General features: G+C 34.2%; 1 protein-coding gene across 1 annotated transcript; it reads left to right on the top strand.

Moving 5' to 3' along the window:
* The first annotated feature begins 11,083 nt into the window (after positions 1 to 11,083).
* LOC130642370 (uncharacterized) lies at positions 11,084 to 11,815 on the top strand. Its single transcript, XM_057449456.1, has one exon. It carries the CDS (start codon positions 11,084 to 11,086, stop codon positions 11,813 to 11,815), a length of 732 nt encoding a protein of 243 aa, XP_057305439.1.
* Positions 11,816 to 19,359: the final 7,544 nt, after the last annotated feature.

Below are 19,359 nucleotides of genomic sequence, written 5' to 3' on the forward strand. Positions count from 1 at the left end.
GTACCGAAGTTGGTTTCTTGAAATTGACCATGCCTCAAAAAAAGATTCTATTTTAAAAGATGTGCGGTCAAAAGACATATAAGAAAAGAACAACTATTTTTGTTTTTGTGTTTCATGGTTTAAAATAATGATTGAAAAAACAAAATTGGTCAAAGATGAATTTTTATAAGAAACCTAAGCATTTGGTTGAGCCCGGATTTCCTATTTTAGCCAGAAACCATCTTTATATGATCCTAAGTTTTCTTATGTCTAAAGGTTTGGTTTCTTATAAAAAATGTGTATATTAAAAGATTTTGTTTAGAACAACTCCCTTGCCAGAACCTTCGTTGAGTGCTCGTTAAGCGGTACGTTAAAGACTGGTGGGTAGTGACTGAAAAGGAGCTTTAAGTTGAAAACCAGTACAAGCTAATTAAATTATTTATTAAAGACACAAACAATAAAGAACCTGTATTAGCGCCAGTACGAATGCCAATCCAAGTGGTTAATGGTGGGGCAATCCACTTTGTTGTAGAAAAAAAACGTGACTATAAAACAAGTCAGAAACGAGAGTAATGCATTTGGTGTCTTGATGAATAGCGCCTATAAGCAAAAACTTGTAGAAAGTTTCTAAGAACAAAAAGAAAGAGCTTTGGAATGACGTTGCTGGCTTATTGCATGGTTAATCATTTCGAAAAGCGAGCTTTAATAATGTCCAGCATTTAATCAACAGTGTAACTAATGCTGTCTGGGCCATAGATTGCAATCAAAATTTGTGGAGAAGCAATGGAAAGGATTACCCAGCTACTAACTTTAACTTTAATGTCAGGCTAAATTTTGTTTAGCTGACATTGTTTTAATAATTTTCTTTGTATATATATATAGGTGACAAGTCAAATGACAAAAGCAATCCTAATTATGTACCATCTGTTTTTGTATACAAAAAACAGAAGAAAAGTCAGAACAGCTAATGGGGCGATATGAACAGTTCAAAAGAAGAAGGGAGAGCAGCACAACAACTGAAGATGAGCAAGGACCCTCAAAATGTGCTAATTGAGATAGTGAACATTTTGATTTTTTAAACAATCAGGTAGTTGATGAGACAACCCAAACAGAGCCAGATACCAGAGATTGTTTAATTTTGCAAATTAAAATAAAGTGACACAGATTACTGCAGAATTAAATTCAAAAGGTATCAACAAATTAAAAAAAAACTAAAAAAATGTTCTCATACTTTGATGTTAAGGATGATCCAAATCTTTTAAACTTTTATACTGGTTTGTCATCCAAGGAATTATTTCAATGGATTTTGTCGCTCATAAAAAATAAAAATATTACGCTATCACCAAAACTTGTTCCTGAGGAGCAATTGTTTCTAGTTCTGGTTAAATTACGACTTGGTCTCCTACATACCAATATAGCATACCGTGTCGGTTTAAAGATTTGCAATATTAGCACTATTTAGCGTCAATTGGTTGTGCTAAAGTGTTGGAGCCTTTAATTATATGACCAGAGAGAGAGGTTGTGCAAGAAAATATACCAACTGTTTTTAGAAAATTCAAAAATTGCAATTGCATAATTGACTGCACAGAGATATTTATTAAAATGTCGTTTAATCTGAATGCTACAGCTTAGACTTGGTCAAATTACAAGAATACAAACACCATAAAGTACTTAGTTGGAATATCACCTGCTGAAGCTATAACTTTTTTTATCCCAAGGCTGGGGTGGAAAAGTTTCAGATTAGGAAATAACAATAAAATCAGGATTTTTAGATAAATTGGAATATGGTGACTGCATACTTGCTGATAGAGGGTTTACAGTTGCAAAAGAAATTGCAAATAAAGGTGCCATTTTGAAAATTCCAAATTTCACCAGAGGAAAGTCTCAGATGACTGGAAAAGAAATCGATGAGTTACGTGAAATTGGTAATGTACGAATTCATGTTGAACGTGTAATTGGTCGTATGAGAATATTATACCGATAAATCAAGTAGATTTAACAAACAATGTCATGGTCTGTATTTATGGTCTTGTCAATCTAAACAGAAGTGCTGTTCCTAATAAATAATATTAGTTATAGTATTATATATACATTATATACGTTTTGCAACATTATGTTCATTAGTTTTTATATTTACATTCTGAACAATACCCTTTATGTTTTGGAGCTTTAACAACTTTCACACATGAATAGTGAAACCATTCTATCTTGCAATTTTTTCCATCACATGCAATCGTGGGTGGAAACGATGGTCTGCGACAAATGCAAAATACAAATGCAAAAAAAATTTCCGTTTCTTCATTATTTGGATCTGTTTTGTAAAATTACTCTGATGAACAATTTCTCAAAATTTTCATGTATAAATTTGCAAAAATCTTCATTAAAACCTACTTGTAGTAACAGTTAGTTGTTTGGATTCTGATTTTTTGAGATGGTTTACTCTATATAAAAAAGTAAAAATTCTTTGTGGCAGTGACAAGCATCTGCAACTGCATTTGATAGTAATTTGCATGTTTTTTTTATTTATAAATAAGTCCATCAGGTGAAACAGGAAAGTTTTTATCGCTTGACCATCCTTCAAGGCCATCCTTGTATTTGAATGGACTCTTAATTTCTAGGCAGCTTTTTCCGTGACACTTGCAACTTAAAGTTCCATCTGGGCTTGCCCAAAAAAATAGGAAATCCTTATTTATATTTAGACCAGTTGCTGTAAAAGTAGCATTTTCGTGTTTTTTGGAAAAACCTGGAAAAAATCTCTTTGTGCATTTTTTTTCCATTCTTTTTACACGCAGTTCCTCTAGATGATGAGGAAAGTGCTGAAATATTTTAGGAATTTGAGAGAATGGGTTGTCGCAAATAAAGAGCATTTAGCATGTTCTTCATTGATGATAAAGCTAAAATTCCAGTGGGTGAGCCTGGGTGTCCAAAAGCTACCACTAGTCACAACAGAAGAGCGTTAACAAAAAAAGATATTGTACTGCCTGCTTCAGATCACGATTATCACGTGGCAAACATCACCCTATCTGCGACATTCCAGATTCTGCAAGGAGTCCTTTTATGCAGTACAAATTTATGTGGTTAAATTGTTCCATTACTAAAAGAACATGATATATTACCACCCTACTTGTGCCTGTTTACTGATGGTGCTTTTGTATGTGCAACGTATACTACTTACATTATTTTAGTTGGAAAACTTTGACATTATAGACGTCGGCCGTTGCGCATCACATCAATCATACATAAGGAAAGAAAATAATTTACAGAGGTGACTAGCCACCGCAATGATGAACTCAACCTGTTAGGTGTTTGGAAATAGGCTAGAGGTTGTACTCGTCTAGGGAAAATGCCTCTAAAAGCACAATTCTCCCTTTTTTCAAAGAATTAATTAAAAATAAAAAGAATAACACATTAGAAAAGATGAACAAAACTTTAATCAAGGGCAGGTAGGTTACGAGCTATATTTCTGAACCTAAGTACCCTGGATGTCTAGCTGGATCACGTCGAAGAGGTCCGCGGGCGGTCATCAGCAGAAACTAGACATCCCTATCTTTCTAAAGTAAACTTTAACCGCTTTCTGTTTAACTGTGCTATTCCTTGTTTTTAACTCAGGTAATAAGTGGAGTCGTTACTCTCTAAAGACAAGATCTAGTATGATCAACCCCCCCCCCCCTTGCTAACTGAAATTTTATTTGATTTTGTTTTTATTTTTGACTGGGGTAATAAGTTGAGTCGTCACTCTCCAAAGACAAGACTGAGTGTAGTCAAGCCCGATTGCTGACTCATTCTGGTGAAAATATTTTTACCTCAGCTCTTCTAAAAAGAAAACATATGACTCGTGACTGGTAATAAGGCGGTTATCACAGAAAATTACTGCTCTATCGTTGCAATGTATCCACCTGTGAACCATTTGGTCGAAGGCTATGGTTGTGTAGTGACCATTATTTCAGTTGCCACAATGGTTGATAATAGCCTTTAATTGAAAATTTCACTTCTTCATCTACGGTAAAAAGTATGGAAATGGTACCACGGTATGAGGCAATTTGTGACACAAGGCCCTTGGCACTGGCAAAACGTTTTAGCTGTAAAATGAGATGGGAACCGCACGACACTACCTCTTTTTTAACTAGAGCAGTTTGATGAGCGTTGCAAACATGGCAGAAGTAGGCATTAGTGCCTGACGACTCCTCGCTTTCAAAGAAATTATATAAGGAATATTGTAACGTAGGGTGCAGAAAAAGTTGGATGCATTGGAAAAAATTGCGAAAGGAATTATAAACGAGACATTGGAAAGACATCTCCTACGTATAAGGAAACAGGAACGAAGTGACCTTTTGATGACTTTTTAAGAGATGGTAAAATACTAAGCAAAAACAGTAATTTTTGCGCTACCTGTCACGATGGCCTTGTGCAGGACCAGACTGTTGAGGGGTATCTGATGACTCACTTAGAAGAAAACTCCTAGCTAAGCCAAAATCTGAAGCTGAAGAAGGCAAAGGACATATGTCGCTCCAAAGAAAAAGCACAACAAGTAGCAGGCAAGCTAAAGGAAGAGAGGAGAACAGACATTAATGCAGATGCCATTATGCAAGGAAAGAGAAGTTGGAGCGGAGGAAGGAAATTCTACCGAGCACCAGCCAAACTACCTACAGAAAAACTGTCCAGCCTGGTGAAAACATGCATATCGTGTCAAATGCGACATCATTTCAAAGGAAGTGAAGTGTGTCGTGGCCAGATTGACAATCTGGAGGAAGAAGAAAAGCAACGAAAGGTCTAGGGTCGCTTTTCCTAGGCGCTGTAAACAGCCATGATGAACCATTGTCATGGGAAATAGCAATGCCGACTCCCAAGGGGGAAGGCATTAACTTTAAAATTGATACTGGAGCGGGTGTAATCGTGATATAAAGTAAGGATCTACAAAAGTTAAACTTAAACAAAAACTCGTTTAAAACAAGTAGAAAGAAACTAAAAGGTCCAGCAAATCAACCTCTGAAACACATACCTGAACTTTAGATGGGGGGAAGAAGAGAGCAAAGAAATTGTATATGTGTGTGACAACCTAACCCGTGCATTGTTAGGTAAACCAGCCATTAATCGATTAAAAGTTGCAACACTGCATGCAACAAAGACGGTGTCTTGTGGACACATAAAGACAGAAAAAGAGGATAAGGATAACAAGAACAATGTTTTCCTGACAGAATACCCAGAAGTTTTCACAGGATTGGGAGATGTCGAAGGCGACCCCATCCATATCAAGTTGAAAAAAGATGCAACACCGTACCGGGTTACTACTCCGCGACACATTCCTACACCACTTTTTAAAAAAGTCAAAGCAGAACTTATACGGATGGAATCATTAGGAGATATAAAAAAAGTGGACCAGCCTACAGATTGGTGTCACTCAATAGTGGCAGTAAGAATGAAAATTACAAAGTGCACGCACAATGATAAACTCGACCAGTTAAGTCTTAAAATTTAAATTCTAGAGGTTTTGCTCCTCTAAAGAATATGCTCATATAAAGGAACACAATTCTTCCTTTTACCAAGGAGGTAATTGGCACAAAAATTGAACAAACGAACAGACAGAGAGAGTAGGACAGGACTTCTGTAAAGGGTACAAGGGTTTCGACTCATATTCCTGAACCCAGGTACCCAAAATGTCTAGCTGAGTCACCTCCAAAGAGGTCTGCGAACAGTCTTCAGCAGGAACTAGACATTTCTTTCATCCATAACTTTTTATCTGTCCTACTCTGTACAATCTTGTGTGACTGGGGTAAGAAGTGGAGTCGTCACTCTCCAAAGATAAGACCAGTGCAGTCAAACCCCCTTGCTGACATAATTTTTATTTTGTTTTTTGTTTTTTCTTTTTGACTGGAGTAATAAGTGGAGTCGTCACTCTCCAAAGATAGGACCTGGTACAGTCAAAACCCCTTCTGGTGTATTTTTTTTTTGTTTTGATTTTCGCTTTTATTTTGCTGGGGTAATAAGTGGAGTCTTCACTCTCCAAAGACAAGATTAAAAAAAAAAAAAGAACAGTCAAACCCCCTTGCTGACATAAGCCGGAAGTTGTGGTGCTGACTGCAATTTACCTAAAAGGATGTAAGGTTGTACACCATTAAGCAAGCTTTGTTTGCAAGGGACCACTGCTCTGTCGTTGCAATGAAACCACTTACCCTGCACTGGGTTATAAGCAACAGTAGTGTAATGGCCATTGTTAATTACAGCCCTTAAGTTGTAGTGCTTGCGACAAGAGACTTCACTTTCTAAAGTAGAAACGGTGCCCGGGTAAGATGTGACAGGAGAACAAACCTTAGACTTTAATTGCAGAACCAAAATTGGACTGCACTCTGCGACCTCTTTTTTAACTGTTGCAGTTTGGTAACTATTGCAGTAGTGACAAAAGTAAGAGTTAACACCTGACAATTCTTCGCTCTCCAAAAAGTTATCTATTAAAGATTGTACAGTCGATGTCAAGGGCAGTTGAAGAAATGGACTTACTTGCTCAGAGGTGCTAATATTATTGCAAGCGCTGCAAGTAGTGCAGATTTTCACACGAGTTTTGAATAATCTACCAAAGAAAAGAAAGGCTAAGGACAACTCTGGTATGAGATACTCAAGAATCTCTAGGGCATCCTGCTGAGAGAACGGATTAAAAGCAGCAACCCTTGCATTAGAAACATGGCCTTTTAATGCATTTAGAAATGAAGAAGTGTTCACTGGAACCTTGGAGGAGGATAGTTTGCGTAGAATACTTACAAAACTTTTACCTTTTACCGCCTTATTGGAATCATTTGCAGAGATGGCTGTGGCGACTGCGGGTAACACATAAAAACATTGCAAGATGGAATTGATGTAACATGTGTTGCCCAAATTTAGCAAGCCGCTGTTTCTGCCTAGTGATTCTTGTACAGGCAAGGTAGTGGAGCTCTTTGTTACGCCCTGGGGATTCGTGTCCTTAAAGCTAGTGGTCGAAGTTGCTTGTGACTTGGATGATTTCTTTGAAACAGTTGGTATCAATTGAGCGGTATGCTGTGGATCCCTACCAGGATGAATCCAAAACAAAGAATCTCGAGATAAGCCCAACAATAAGGACATCCGTCCATGTATGACTTGACCAAACTCAACAGCTGTATTGATAGTGAACTGTATCAACTGGAGTCAGTAGATGAAACACTGGCACGCATTGGAGGAGACTGTAAGATAATTAGCAAACTGGACATTAACTCTGGATTTTGGCAACTCAGGTTAGATGAAGAATCACAACTATTAACCACGTTCATCACACCCATAGGATGATTCTGTTGCACCAGAGGCCCATTTGGACTTAGCATTATGCAGGAAATAATAAACAAGCGTATGGACCAGATAGTGGACGGGTTACCTGGTGTGGGAAAAAGCACAGATAATTTTCTTGTTCATGGTAAAGATGAGGAAAACCATGATGATTGAATGCACCAACTATTAAACACATTCCGCCAAAAGGGAGTGACACCTAACCCAGCAAAGTGCAAGTTCAAAACAAATGAATTTGAATTTTTAGGACATAAAATATCTCCAAGCGGAGTGGAACCATCAACATCCAAAATTGATGCAATCCCCAACTATCCAACTACGCAGATTTATGGGTATAGCCCAACAAATGTCGAAATACACGGACAGATTGGCACTGATAGCCGAAGCACTCAGAAACCTGTTGTCAACTTAAAATTTATGACTATGGAAATCGGTCCATGACCAAGCATTCCAGGAGATCAAGGAACTTTTAACATCACCCAAAATCTTAATGTCCCTACTCAACATTGGCTTGCAGGGACTTGCACTAGAAAGAGATTATGCAGGGCCTTGGAACCAGTTATCAAGTGATGGGTCGATGAAGGCTTTGCGCACAAAAGCTTGTGAGCAACAAGGATTTGAAGACTCATTCCAGTCTTCATTATCAAGCACGAAGCACATCTTAGAGGACGAATCCCAGATGTTAAAGTTGAAAGGGAAGCAGGTCAAGATATTTCAATCGGACGCAAGCGATGAGGAATTCTGTAAGGCACTCCAAAAATTTTCCTGAACGTCATTTTACCGATGGATTTAATATGCTACAGTATCGCAAATGCGAAGATTCTACATGCTGAAATCGCACAAACAGGGAGTTGCTGTCTCCTGTTCCTGCTCCTAAATGGGGTATCGACAAAAACCACTACATGATATCTGCAGATAGTATAAGAAAATAGCTTACAAAGAGGTGGCAAGCCACCGCAATGATGAACTCAACCTGTTAGGTCTTTGGAAATAAGCTAGAGGTTGTACTCCTCTAGAAAAATGCCTCTAAAAGCACAATTCTCCCTTTTTACAAGGAATTAATTAAAAAATGTATAAAAAAATAAAAAGGACACAACACATTTGAAAAGATGAACAGAACTTTAACCAAGGGCAGGAAGGTTTTGACCCATATTTCTGAACCTAAGTACCCTGGATGATGTCTAGCTGGGTCACCTTGAAGAGGTCCGCGGATGGTCATCAGCAGAAAATAAACATCCCTATCTTCCTAAAGTAAACTTTGACCACTTTCTGTTCAACTGTGCTATTCTTTGTTTTTAACTCATGTAATAAGTGGAGTCGTTACTCTCCAAAGACAAGATCATGTGGGATCAAACCCCCCCTGCTAATATTATTTTATTTAACTGGGGTAATAAGTGGAGTCGTCACTCTCCAAAGACAAGACCTAGTATGATCAAACCCCCTTGCTAACTTAATTTTTATTTGATTTTGTTTTATTTCTGACTGGGGTAATAAATGGAGTCGTCACTCTCCAAAGACAAGACTGAGTGTAGTCAAGCCCCCCTTGCTGATTCATTCTGGTAAAAATATTCTTACTTCAGCTCTTCTAAAAAGAAAACATATGACTCGTGACTGTAAATAAGGTGGTCATCACAGAAAATACTGCTCTATCGTTGCAATGTATCCACCTGTGAACCATTTGGTCGAAGGCTATGGTTGTGTAGTGACCATTATTTAAGTTGCCACAATGGTTGATAATAGCCCTTTAATTGAAAATTTTTACGAAATTCCACTTCTTTATCTACAGTAAAAAGTATGGAAATGGTACCAGGGTAAGAGGCAATTTTTGACACAAGGCCCTTGGCACTAGCAAAATGTTTTAGCTGTAAAATGAGATGGGAACCGCACGACGCTACCTCTTTTTCAACTAGAGCAGTTTGATGAGCGTTGTAAACATGGCAGAAGTAGGCATTGGTGTCTGACAACTCCTCGCTTTCAAAGAAATTATCTAAGGAAGATTGTAACGTAGGGTGCAGAGAAAGTTGGATGCATGGTGCTATAACGTCTGAGGAGCTGGTAATATGACATAAATTGCAAGTGGTTGATGTCTTGATGCCAATACTAAATAGACTTCCAAGAAATGAAAAGTCTAATGACAGACGAGGTAGGAGATATTCAAGAACCTTGGGGACGTCGTGCTGAGCAAAGATATTAAATGCACTTTCCTTCGCAGCTGATATATGATGTTTCATAGCAAGCAAAAAATGGGAGGGATCAACTGGACTTCTAGAAACAGCCAAACTTTGAAGAACACCTACAAATGCTTCGCTTAACTTTGAGGTTGTTTTGCTGACAGAAATGGCTTCTTTAACTTTCGGAATGTTATAAAAACATTGTAAGATTGAGTTTGCATAACATGTGTTTCCTAAGTTTTTTAGACCACTATTCCTAAAATCAGGGTTAGATGGCAATGCGACTGTTGTTTTGGAAGACCTTGTAGCAAGTTTTTCGGGTTTTTTGATTATACAAAATTTTGTGTGACTTGCGGAAGATTTCTCAGGGGTTTTTGATTTCTTTCATTCCATATTTGTAACAGAAGAAACTTCAGGAATGATTGGGGCCTTTTCAGGCTCAACCCAAGTGGTAGAATTTCGAGACATCTAGATGTAAGAAGAAGCACTCATGGAGGTAAAAGTTAGGGTTTTTAATAGGGAACGTAAAGGCTTGTTAGGGAAACCAAGGCGACGAAAACAGGTCCTTACTGATTCTGAACAGAAACCCCTTGCACCCACCTCAATGGCAAAGAAATGCACGATCCATCCATTGTTTTTCATAGCATAAGAAAGTGAAGAATATTTGTTAAGCTTTTGTTTGTGCCAATATTCCATGTTCTCTTCACATGAGCAAGTCAGTTCTACCATAATTACAGTTTTGAAAGAACTGAATATTGATAACACGTCTGGGCGTAGTTGTGTTATTGCAATGCATGGTGGAACAACTAAAACGGAATCTAAATCTGACAGTATTTTCCAATGGGAAGCAAGGTGAAGAAGGCCTGGACACTTTGTATGCCTCTTCTTAGATGTTGATTGACCGGCCGGAATGAAATTAATTTTGTTGCACTTGGAAACCTTAAGAGTTTCATATGATACCAAAAACTCCTTTAATGCCTTAACCAAAACTATTAAAACCGAGTTATGACGGTATGTGTATCTACCTTGCGTAAGGGAGGTCCTACAGGCACCCAATATGTGAGAGACATTTGAGAATGGTTTCTTGCACAGAATGCAACTTTTGTCTTTCTCAATTCCCCATCTCACAAGATTGGTTGGAGAGGGAAGGGTGTCGTAGGTTAGACATAGTGGCAGTGAAAGAATTTTTCTCCAAGATAAATCATTTTTCACATAAGAGCACCATTTTGTCCAACTGCCTTGCAAGTGCAACTGTACAGCTCTGGCATGGTAAATATCTTCTTCATTTTCATACAGGAAAGTTTAAACAACGGAAAATAATTGCACCTCACTTAACAGCAAAGAAATCAAACTGAAGACATCTTCCAGTCACAGGTATTTAAACAGTCGAGTTGTAACCACCATGACTTGCGCAGTCTGTGGTGAGGATAGTTGTATCTTTTCCTTGGATGGAAAGCAACATAATGAAGATGAAAGAACATTTGGGAGATATGATGATATCAGCTAGCATTGAAGGGCCGTTGAGTGCGGTCACGTTTCAACCGCGCTCCAAATGAAGCTGTAGCCGCAGGCACGAAAAGGGGAGTATGTCTCACATCCAACTTAGAGACTTTGTTGGTAAAAGTAAAACTGATATAAACAAAATGAATAAAGAATCTTTGGTAAACTTGTTATTCAATAATAAAGAAATTGAGCAGTTGGACGATCTCAAGTCCATACGAGACAGCATAGAAGAGCTGAAAAATAATGTCATCAATCGCCTTCTCTATGAAAACAAACGACTCAAAAAACATATCGAGGAAATTGAAACCCAAAACTACGAACAGATGGATGAATTGGAGGACAACATGCGAAGTTTGATGGCTCAACAAGACAGATATTCACGCCGTAATAATACTGAAATCTTTGGTATTCCGTCTGAAATCGACAATGAATGCCTAGAAGAAACCTCAATAAATATTCTAAACAGGTTAGATCTTTCTATTAACGTAAACGATGTTGAAGCTTGTCATCGACTTCCATTGACAAAAAACGAGCGCAAACATAACAAACCAAAGCGAACAATAATTCGATTTGTAAACCGGAAGTTCTGCGAGACTGCTCTGGAACGTAAAAAAAAGTTAAAGGATACTGATCTTACGTCAATTTCTCCTAAACTGAATAGTTCTGATATTTTTATTTCTGATAACCTGTGCCAATATGACTTCATGTTATTTGGAATGTGTCGTCAACTGTATACAAAAGCTAAAATACATGCATGCTGGTCCTGGAAAGGATCTATTTCAATGAAAATTAATGAAAATGATCGCCCGACGAAAATAAACAATGTATATGAATTAGTAGGAATGTTTCCTGATTTTGATTTCTATAACTGAATTTGTATTAACCTAACTTATTATCTGTTTATTTATGATACTTTTTTACTGTCTCTACCATTATGAATTTAACGGCGCGCTTTTGGTCTAGTATATTCATGTGAACCGTCATTTTTAAATTTCCATAATGACAAACCTTGTGCTGAGTAAACTTTCAGACTGCATTTTTGTTGATTTTGTTTTTCTCCCTTTCTTTGCATCTATATATATAGTATATACTTCTAGAATTATCCAATTCATTATTTTAGCTAATAATCTGAAAGCTATCCAACTTATTTACTCCCCTGTGTGTGTTTTGTGTCCACTCAACCACCAGTTTAATTCTCGTGAGAATAACATTTACTAAGTAGCTTCCCTTTGGTGTTTTGTGTGATTTATTTATTTATTTATATATATATATTTTTTTTTTAATTTTTATATTTATTTATTTTTTTTTTGTTGATTCTTTATTTTTTATTTCTATTTTTTTGATTATTAATATTTATTTATTTATTTTCCTGTAGCACTTACTTACTTTTATACAAATTAACAACCTATGACCAATTTTCCCTGTAAAATCTGCAAAAAAATGTTAATAATAACCACCGAGCAATTCAATGCGATATTTGTAACCACTGGATTTATATAAAATGTAACAACTTAGATAATACCAGTTATAATTTACTAAAACAGTCCACAACACCATGGTTTTGTATTGATTGCACAGCTAAAACACTACCTTTTCAAAATCTAAATAATGATCAATTTTTTTTCAATTCAAAAAACATAAATCTTAAATGTAACACATCTTCTCAACTTAATATGAAACCTTCAGAAAATATCGAGGCTCTTCTAAAAGAATTTAACAATTTGTCATTCAACGTGAATAAAGCTAATGATGATGATAATCCAACCATTAATTGTCAATATTATGATATCAATGACTTCTGTTCGTCAAAATTTAAATCTGAAAATTTCTTCTCTATTTTCCATCTGAATATAGCTTCTTTATCTAGACATAAACACTATCTTGAGACCTTATTAAATATCTTAAATTTTGATTTTAGCATTTTAGCTATTACTGAAACAAAAATTATGAAAAATTTGAATCCAAACTACGATATTAATCTAGAAGGCTATCAACTATTCCACACTCCTACTGAATCCAGTGCAGGAGGGACATTATTATATGTACGCAATCACTTTAATTGTAAGATTCGAGATGATCTGAATATATACAAATCTAAAGAATTAGAATCTATATTTATTGAAATAATTAGTCCTCGTAAAAAAATACAATTGTAGGCTGTGTGTACAAACATCCAGAAATGTCAATTGATGATTTTAACTCTAACTATTTTCAACCAATAATTAACAAAACTATGAATGAAGACAAAAGTGTTTTTATATCCGGTGATTTTAATATAAATTTACTCAACATCAGTAAAGACGACCAAAGTTCAGATTTCATTAATAATTTGTTTTCAAATCTCTGTATACCACATATTACACTACCAACAAGAATAACACCAAGATCTAAAACGCTAATTGATAACATATTTTCGAACTGCCTTGAATTTTCCAAGGAAACCTAACTTCATCCATATCTGATCATTTTTTGGTTCCAAATTTTAACATAAAATCCAATTCTAAAAAACAAAATATTTATAAAAGAAACTATTCAAAATTCAACGAAGAAGCATTTCTACTTGACCTAACTAAAATTAATTGGGATAATGAAATTTCTCTGAGTAAAAATGATCCTAATTATTCATTTGATAAATTTAATCATGCAATAAACCAATTATTAGATAAGCATATACCTTTAAAGAAGATGTCAAAAAAACAATACAAGCAACAATCTAAACCATGGATTACAAAAGGAATATGTAAATCTATCACTATAAGAGATAAACTACTAAAAACATTCATAAATTACAGAAAGAATGATAATTATAAAAATATGTTACAAAATAATTATAAACAATACAGAAATTTAATTGTTGATTTGATCAGAAAAAGTAAAAAACAACATTATCAAAAATATTTTATTGAAAACTCGAATAATATTAGAAAAACTTGGGACGGAATCAAAACCATTATTAGCATATCCAAAATGAAATCCACTGTTCCTACTAGCCTAAAAATTAACAATAAAATTAACAATAATCCTGTTGATATTGCTAACTGCTTTAATAACTATTTTTCCACAGTAGGAGTAAAACTTCAAAATAAAATTTCACCTTCTAATAAACCATTCCATAATTACCCTAATGACGCAAATCACAATTCTTTTTTATCAATCCTACTACTGAAAATGAAATAATACCACTGATATCTTCTTTAAATGAAAATAAAACAAACGGACCTTTTAGTATACCCAGCAATATTTTTAAACTTATTAAATTCAATGTATCAACACCCCTATGCGAGATAATAAATCTATCATTTTCGACTGGCATCTATCCAGATAACTTAAAAATTGCAAAAATTATACCTATATATAAAAATAAAGGATCTAGTCTAGAATGTAACAATTACCGCCCAATATCACTCCTCTCTAATATTAATAAAATTTTTGAAAAACTCATGCACTCAAGATTATACAATTTTTTACACTATCACAATTGTATTTATGATCTACAATTTGGTTTTCGACAAAATCATCTCTTATAATAATACGCTAAGTGTGTCTGTCTGTCACTTTTGCAAAGTGGATTACATTCTTCAAAATTTTCTTTAACAAATTCTATAAAACATCGCCTATAAAATTGTTCTGTAATTTACCAAACTTTACCGATAAAATAGTATTGACGTCAAAGGAAAGTTAATTAAGATTAGTGAAGCCATTACAATGCACTTAAAACTTTGAGGCCAAATAACTTGGAAACGAGGTGGTGACGTCAATGTTTTTTCACCGCGGGGGTAACTAGGGACCCCCTGGGACCAATTTGGGTAATTTTCCAAACCTGGGTCCCCAAATCCGTTTTGGAATGAACGGGTTTATGACGTCATCAAAAAACCTTTAAACCACAATATTTCCGTAACCGTTGGTCAAAAGTACATGATCCTATACATTTTCTTGATCAGCGTTTCAAGATCTATACGAGGGAGGCAACAGGTACATGAATTTCTGAAAAAAAAATTTTTGTGTTTTCACGGGCCTTTGCTGACGTCAGCACAATTTTTAAACACTTATATCTCTTTTTGCGTTCCTCGAAAACATATCATCCTACACATTATTTTGATCAGCGTGATTCAACCTCTACACATTACAATAAAATAATAAAATAAATTTCTCTAACTTTTTTGGGATCTTCACTGCTGACGTCAGCAAAACATCTAAAACAACCTATTTTTCTATTGCCCATCTACCTAAGTGAATTTCTCCACGGGCCTTATCGACTAGTTCCACTAATAATGCACTCTTCAGTATTACAGAGAAAATAAGAGAAACTTTAGATTTCAACAACTTTGCATGTGGCACATTCATTGACCTGCAAAAGGCATTTGACACTGTTGATCATACAATCCTTTTAAAAAAACTTGAAAATTATGGAATTAGAGGACTATCTAACTCCTGGTTCAGATCATAGCTTAGTAACAGAAAACAATATGTTTCAATAAATGGTTTTGATTCAAATGTCCAAAATATAACAATAGGAGTACCCCAAGGGTCTGTACTTGGACCTTTACTATTTCTAATTTATATTAATGATCTAAACAATGCAATTAAATACTCAACAGTCCACCATTTTGCAGATGATACTAACTTACTGACAATTAGTGATAATTTAAAATCAATAAGGAAGCAATTAAACCTTGATCTAAGATTCCTTTGCAACTGGCTCCGGGCCAACAAAATATCCCTAAATGCTAGTAAAACAGAAATCATCCTTTTTACCCATCCAAACAAATCTATTGACTATGATATCAAAATAAAAATCAACGGCCATAAAATTTTACCTTCTGAATCTATTAAATATTTAGGGATCACTCTGGACAAACATTTAAAATGGCATATACACATAGATAATCTTAAAGTAAAACTATCCAGATCCATTGGGATGTTATCTAAAATAAGACACTATGTTTCCTATAATATTTTAACTAATATATATCATGCTATCTTCTCATCACATCTAACTTATGGATGTCAAATATGGGGACATAACAAAAGCACCTACCTGAATAGAATTATCTCCCTTCAAAATAAAGCAATTAAAATTATGAACTTCAAACCTGCAAACAGCCCTACTTCTTTATTATTTAATAAATCCAAAATACTTACTTTTCCTAACACAATTAAGCTGAAAGACTTTTTATTTGCGTATGATCATTATCATAAAAATTTGCCTAAACCTCTGCAAGGCATTTTCACTCTGGTTGCAAATACTCATACCCATAATACTAGAAATGCATCAAACAATAACCTAATACTTCCAAATGTTAGTACCACTCGGTATGGAATTTATAGTATAAAATATCAATCAATCCGTTGCTGGAATACAATTAATAACCAACACAGTGATAAAAAGCTGTCATCACTATCCAAAAACCAGTGCAAAAAAATAATTACAAATCAATTGTTAAGTAAATACTTATAAGGAATATATATAAACTAATAATTTATTTGCTACACTTAAATTTAAATTTAAGTTTAATTAGTTATTCATTTTTTGTATATATATAGCTATATTTTTTTTTATTTAATTTTGTTTAATTTTTGTTTATCTTATTTCATTTATTGATTTTTTGTTTGTTTTTCTTGTTTTTTTGTTTGTTTTGTCTTTGTCTTCTAATTTATTTCTACCACGTATATATATATATATATATATATATATATATATATATATATATATATATATATATATATATATATATATATATATATATATATATATATATATATATATATATATATATATATATATATATATATATATATATATATATATATATATATATATATATATATATATATATATATATATATATATATATATATATATATATATATATATATATATATATATATATATATATATATATATATATATATATATATATATATATATATATATATATATATATATATATATATATATATATATATATATATATATATATATATATATATATATATATATATATATATATATATATATATATATATTGCTAAATCGCCCTAATGTGGACAACTAAAGCAAAAAAAACTATCGTAAAGTGGACACGATCGTAATGTGGACATTTTTCGTGTCCACGTAACGTTTGCGCTAATTTCTAACCCTCTTTTGTTAACGCAGTCATAATGACATCTAATTGTCATTCTTAAGGGCCTAACAGAGTACTAATTAAGGTACTGTATGCATATTTTTACGCAGCGCAATTATTAAAAAATAGGCATATTGGATTTGGGGTATATATCTCTCTTTTGTAATTTTCGTACATTAGGTGGACACGATATATATCTTGCAATTCTGAAGCAGCGGGAGGCTATATCTCGGTCGTTTTGATGACGTGGTCTGTAACACAAAGGAGGCTCCTAATTATATTGTTTTTATGCAAAATTATGTCGGTATAAAAGATATATTGCAATTTTATTGGTTTGGCCTGCAAAAATACCGCGAAAATTTTCAGCACATATTCTCACCAGCCGGCATGCCGTACATCCATAATGGCACCTTTGTTTATCATGTGGATTGTCCTGTGGGAACGATAAAGTGTTAATTATTTTGTTTTTATGGAATTTCTCTGCCTTGTTTATGTGAATAAAGTAGATGAGGTAAACCCTATGTTATATTTCACCTCAATGTGCAGAAACAAGTAATATAATTTATCTGATTGCCAAGTTTCGCTCAGCTACTTTGCTAACTAGCCAGAAAAGAGTGGTTAGCTAGCTAATGTACGTTTCTATTTATGTAGTCAAACAAGTAGCCACCAATGTTAGTTATCGAAAAATCAAAAAAATATATAAGTGGCTAAGCTTTAGCTAAGTATCTGGCTACCTTTAGATGGATATATATTGCTATATTTCCTATGTTTTAGGGTTGTGTGAGCACTGAGAGTGGATTTAAGCTATCCATTTTGTTAAAAAAATGGCCAAGGTAGCTCAAGTTCAATACAATACTGTAAGTAGGAATTTAAATTTTGTTGTTGGACTATGTGTTCAGCATTTCTAATTCTTGCCACTTAGTGAAAGCTCTTTAGGAAACTGCTGTGTGTCACCTGAACATTTTAATTCTGTGATTTCATTTTTCTTGGTAACTTTCTCTTTCACCAGGCAACACAGAATAGCTATATATGACATGATATCCGGAGCTTTACATCTAGGATACAAAACTTTTTGGTGGCCACTAATCAACAGGATTGAATTTTCAGTTTTGCATGACTTAATTGAAAACATGTTAGTAGTGTTTTATTCTACGAGGGTGCCGATAAGCCGCATACGCCGTAAAAAGTGCGGGCGTTTTCCGGCTAGTTCGGCGTTTTGTAAGAAATTCGGTATTCGCCCGAAAAAACCCGCATAGGCCCGAACAATGCCCGAAAAACAAAAGGAAACAGACACTGATATGATTCATAAAAACTATAAAAATTAAAATAAACTTACTATGTGGTAGCGAAGTTCTTAAAAGAACTGTTTTTGATGGTTCTTATCGGCACCCTCTTTTTATTCTACAGACCAAGTAATTATATACCCTTCTTTGCCTCTGATTTTTTTAACATGAACTCAGGTATATATATATATATATATATACTTTAAATTTAATCAGAAATTAAATGCTTATATATTATTCATGCTTAGTAAGTGAGTGCGAGTGAGTGCAAACCATCCCGTAAGATTCACATTCAAATGAGGCTATTATATAGCTATTAGATTCAAATGTACGACTTTCTAATCTTGTGCAAAGTGATAAACATGTCACAACTATACATTCAAAACGAAAAGTAAATTTATTTTTTTCTTAATTGGGTGTAAAATTATTTCTGTTAAGTGAAATAAGTACTTTTATATGCCAGTATATTTACAAATGTACATGCTTCGAATATGAAAACTTGCTACCCATGTTGTTGTTTTCCAATTATCTCATGCTTTATGTTGAGCATTGACACCTTTGTGCTGTGGGGTGATGGTAGCAGTTTTAAAAATGGGTGGAATTTTGCTTGTTTCAAGGCACATTTTCCAGATTGTTGTGTGTGAAGTTGTAATTGTTGACTCGCATTTGGGATGAAAATTTCAACATATTAGTTTTAAGTATTTAAGGATATGTAAAGGAAATCTCTATATATGTGTCCACCTTGATTTTTAATATTTATATTTTTGATATGTCCACTTTAGGATGATATTTTCAATACATAAGTTTTAAGTATTCAAGAACATATAAACGAAATATTTATGCATATATATGTTCACTTTGAGTTTTACAATGATAATTTCGACATAACAGTTCTAAAATTTTTAGGGATATGTAAGAGAAATGTCTGCGTGTCCACTGACTCAACTTTTACAATGTGTGCACTTTATGATGTTTATCATTACTTATGTTACTTATGTTAACTTTTGA

Source organism: Hydractinia symbiolongicarpus, chromosome 4, assembly GCF_029227915.1.
Source record: "Hydractinia symbiolongicarpus strain clone_291-10 chromosome 4, HSymV2.1, whole genome shotgun sequence".
Classification (NCBI taxonomy): Eukaryota; Metazoa; Cnidaria; class Hydrozoa; order Anthoathecata; family Hydractiniidae; genus Hydractinia; species Hydractinia symbiolongicarpus.

Excerpts from the sequence above, each read along its gene's own strand:
- LOC130642370 (XM_057449456.1), top strand. The coding sequence starts at position 11,084 with ATGAATAAAGAATCTTTGGTAAACTTGTTATTCAATAATAAAGAAATT.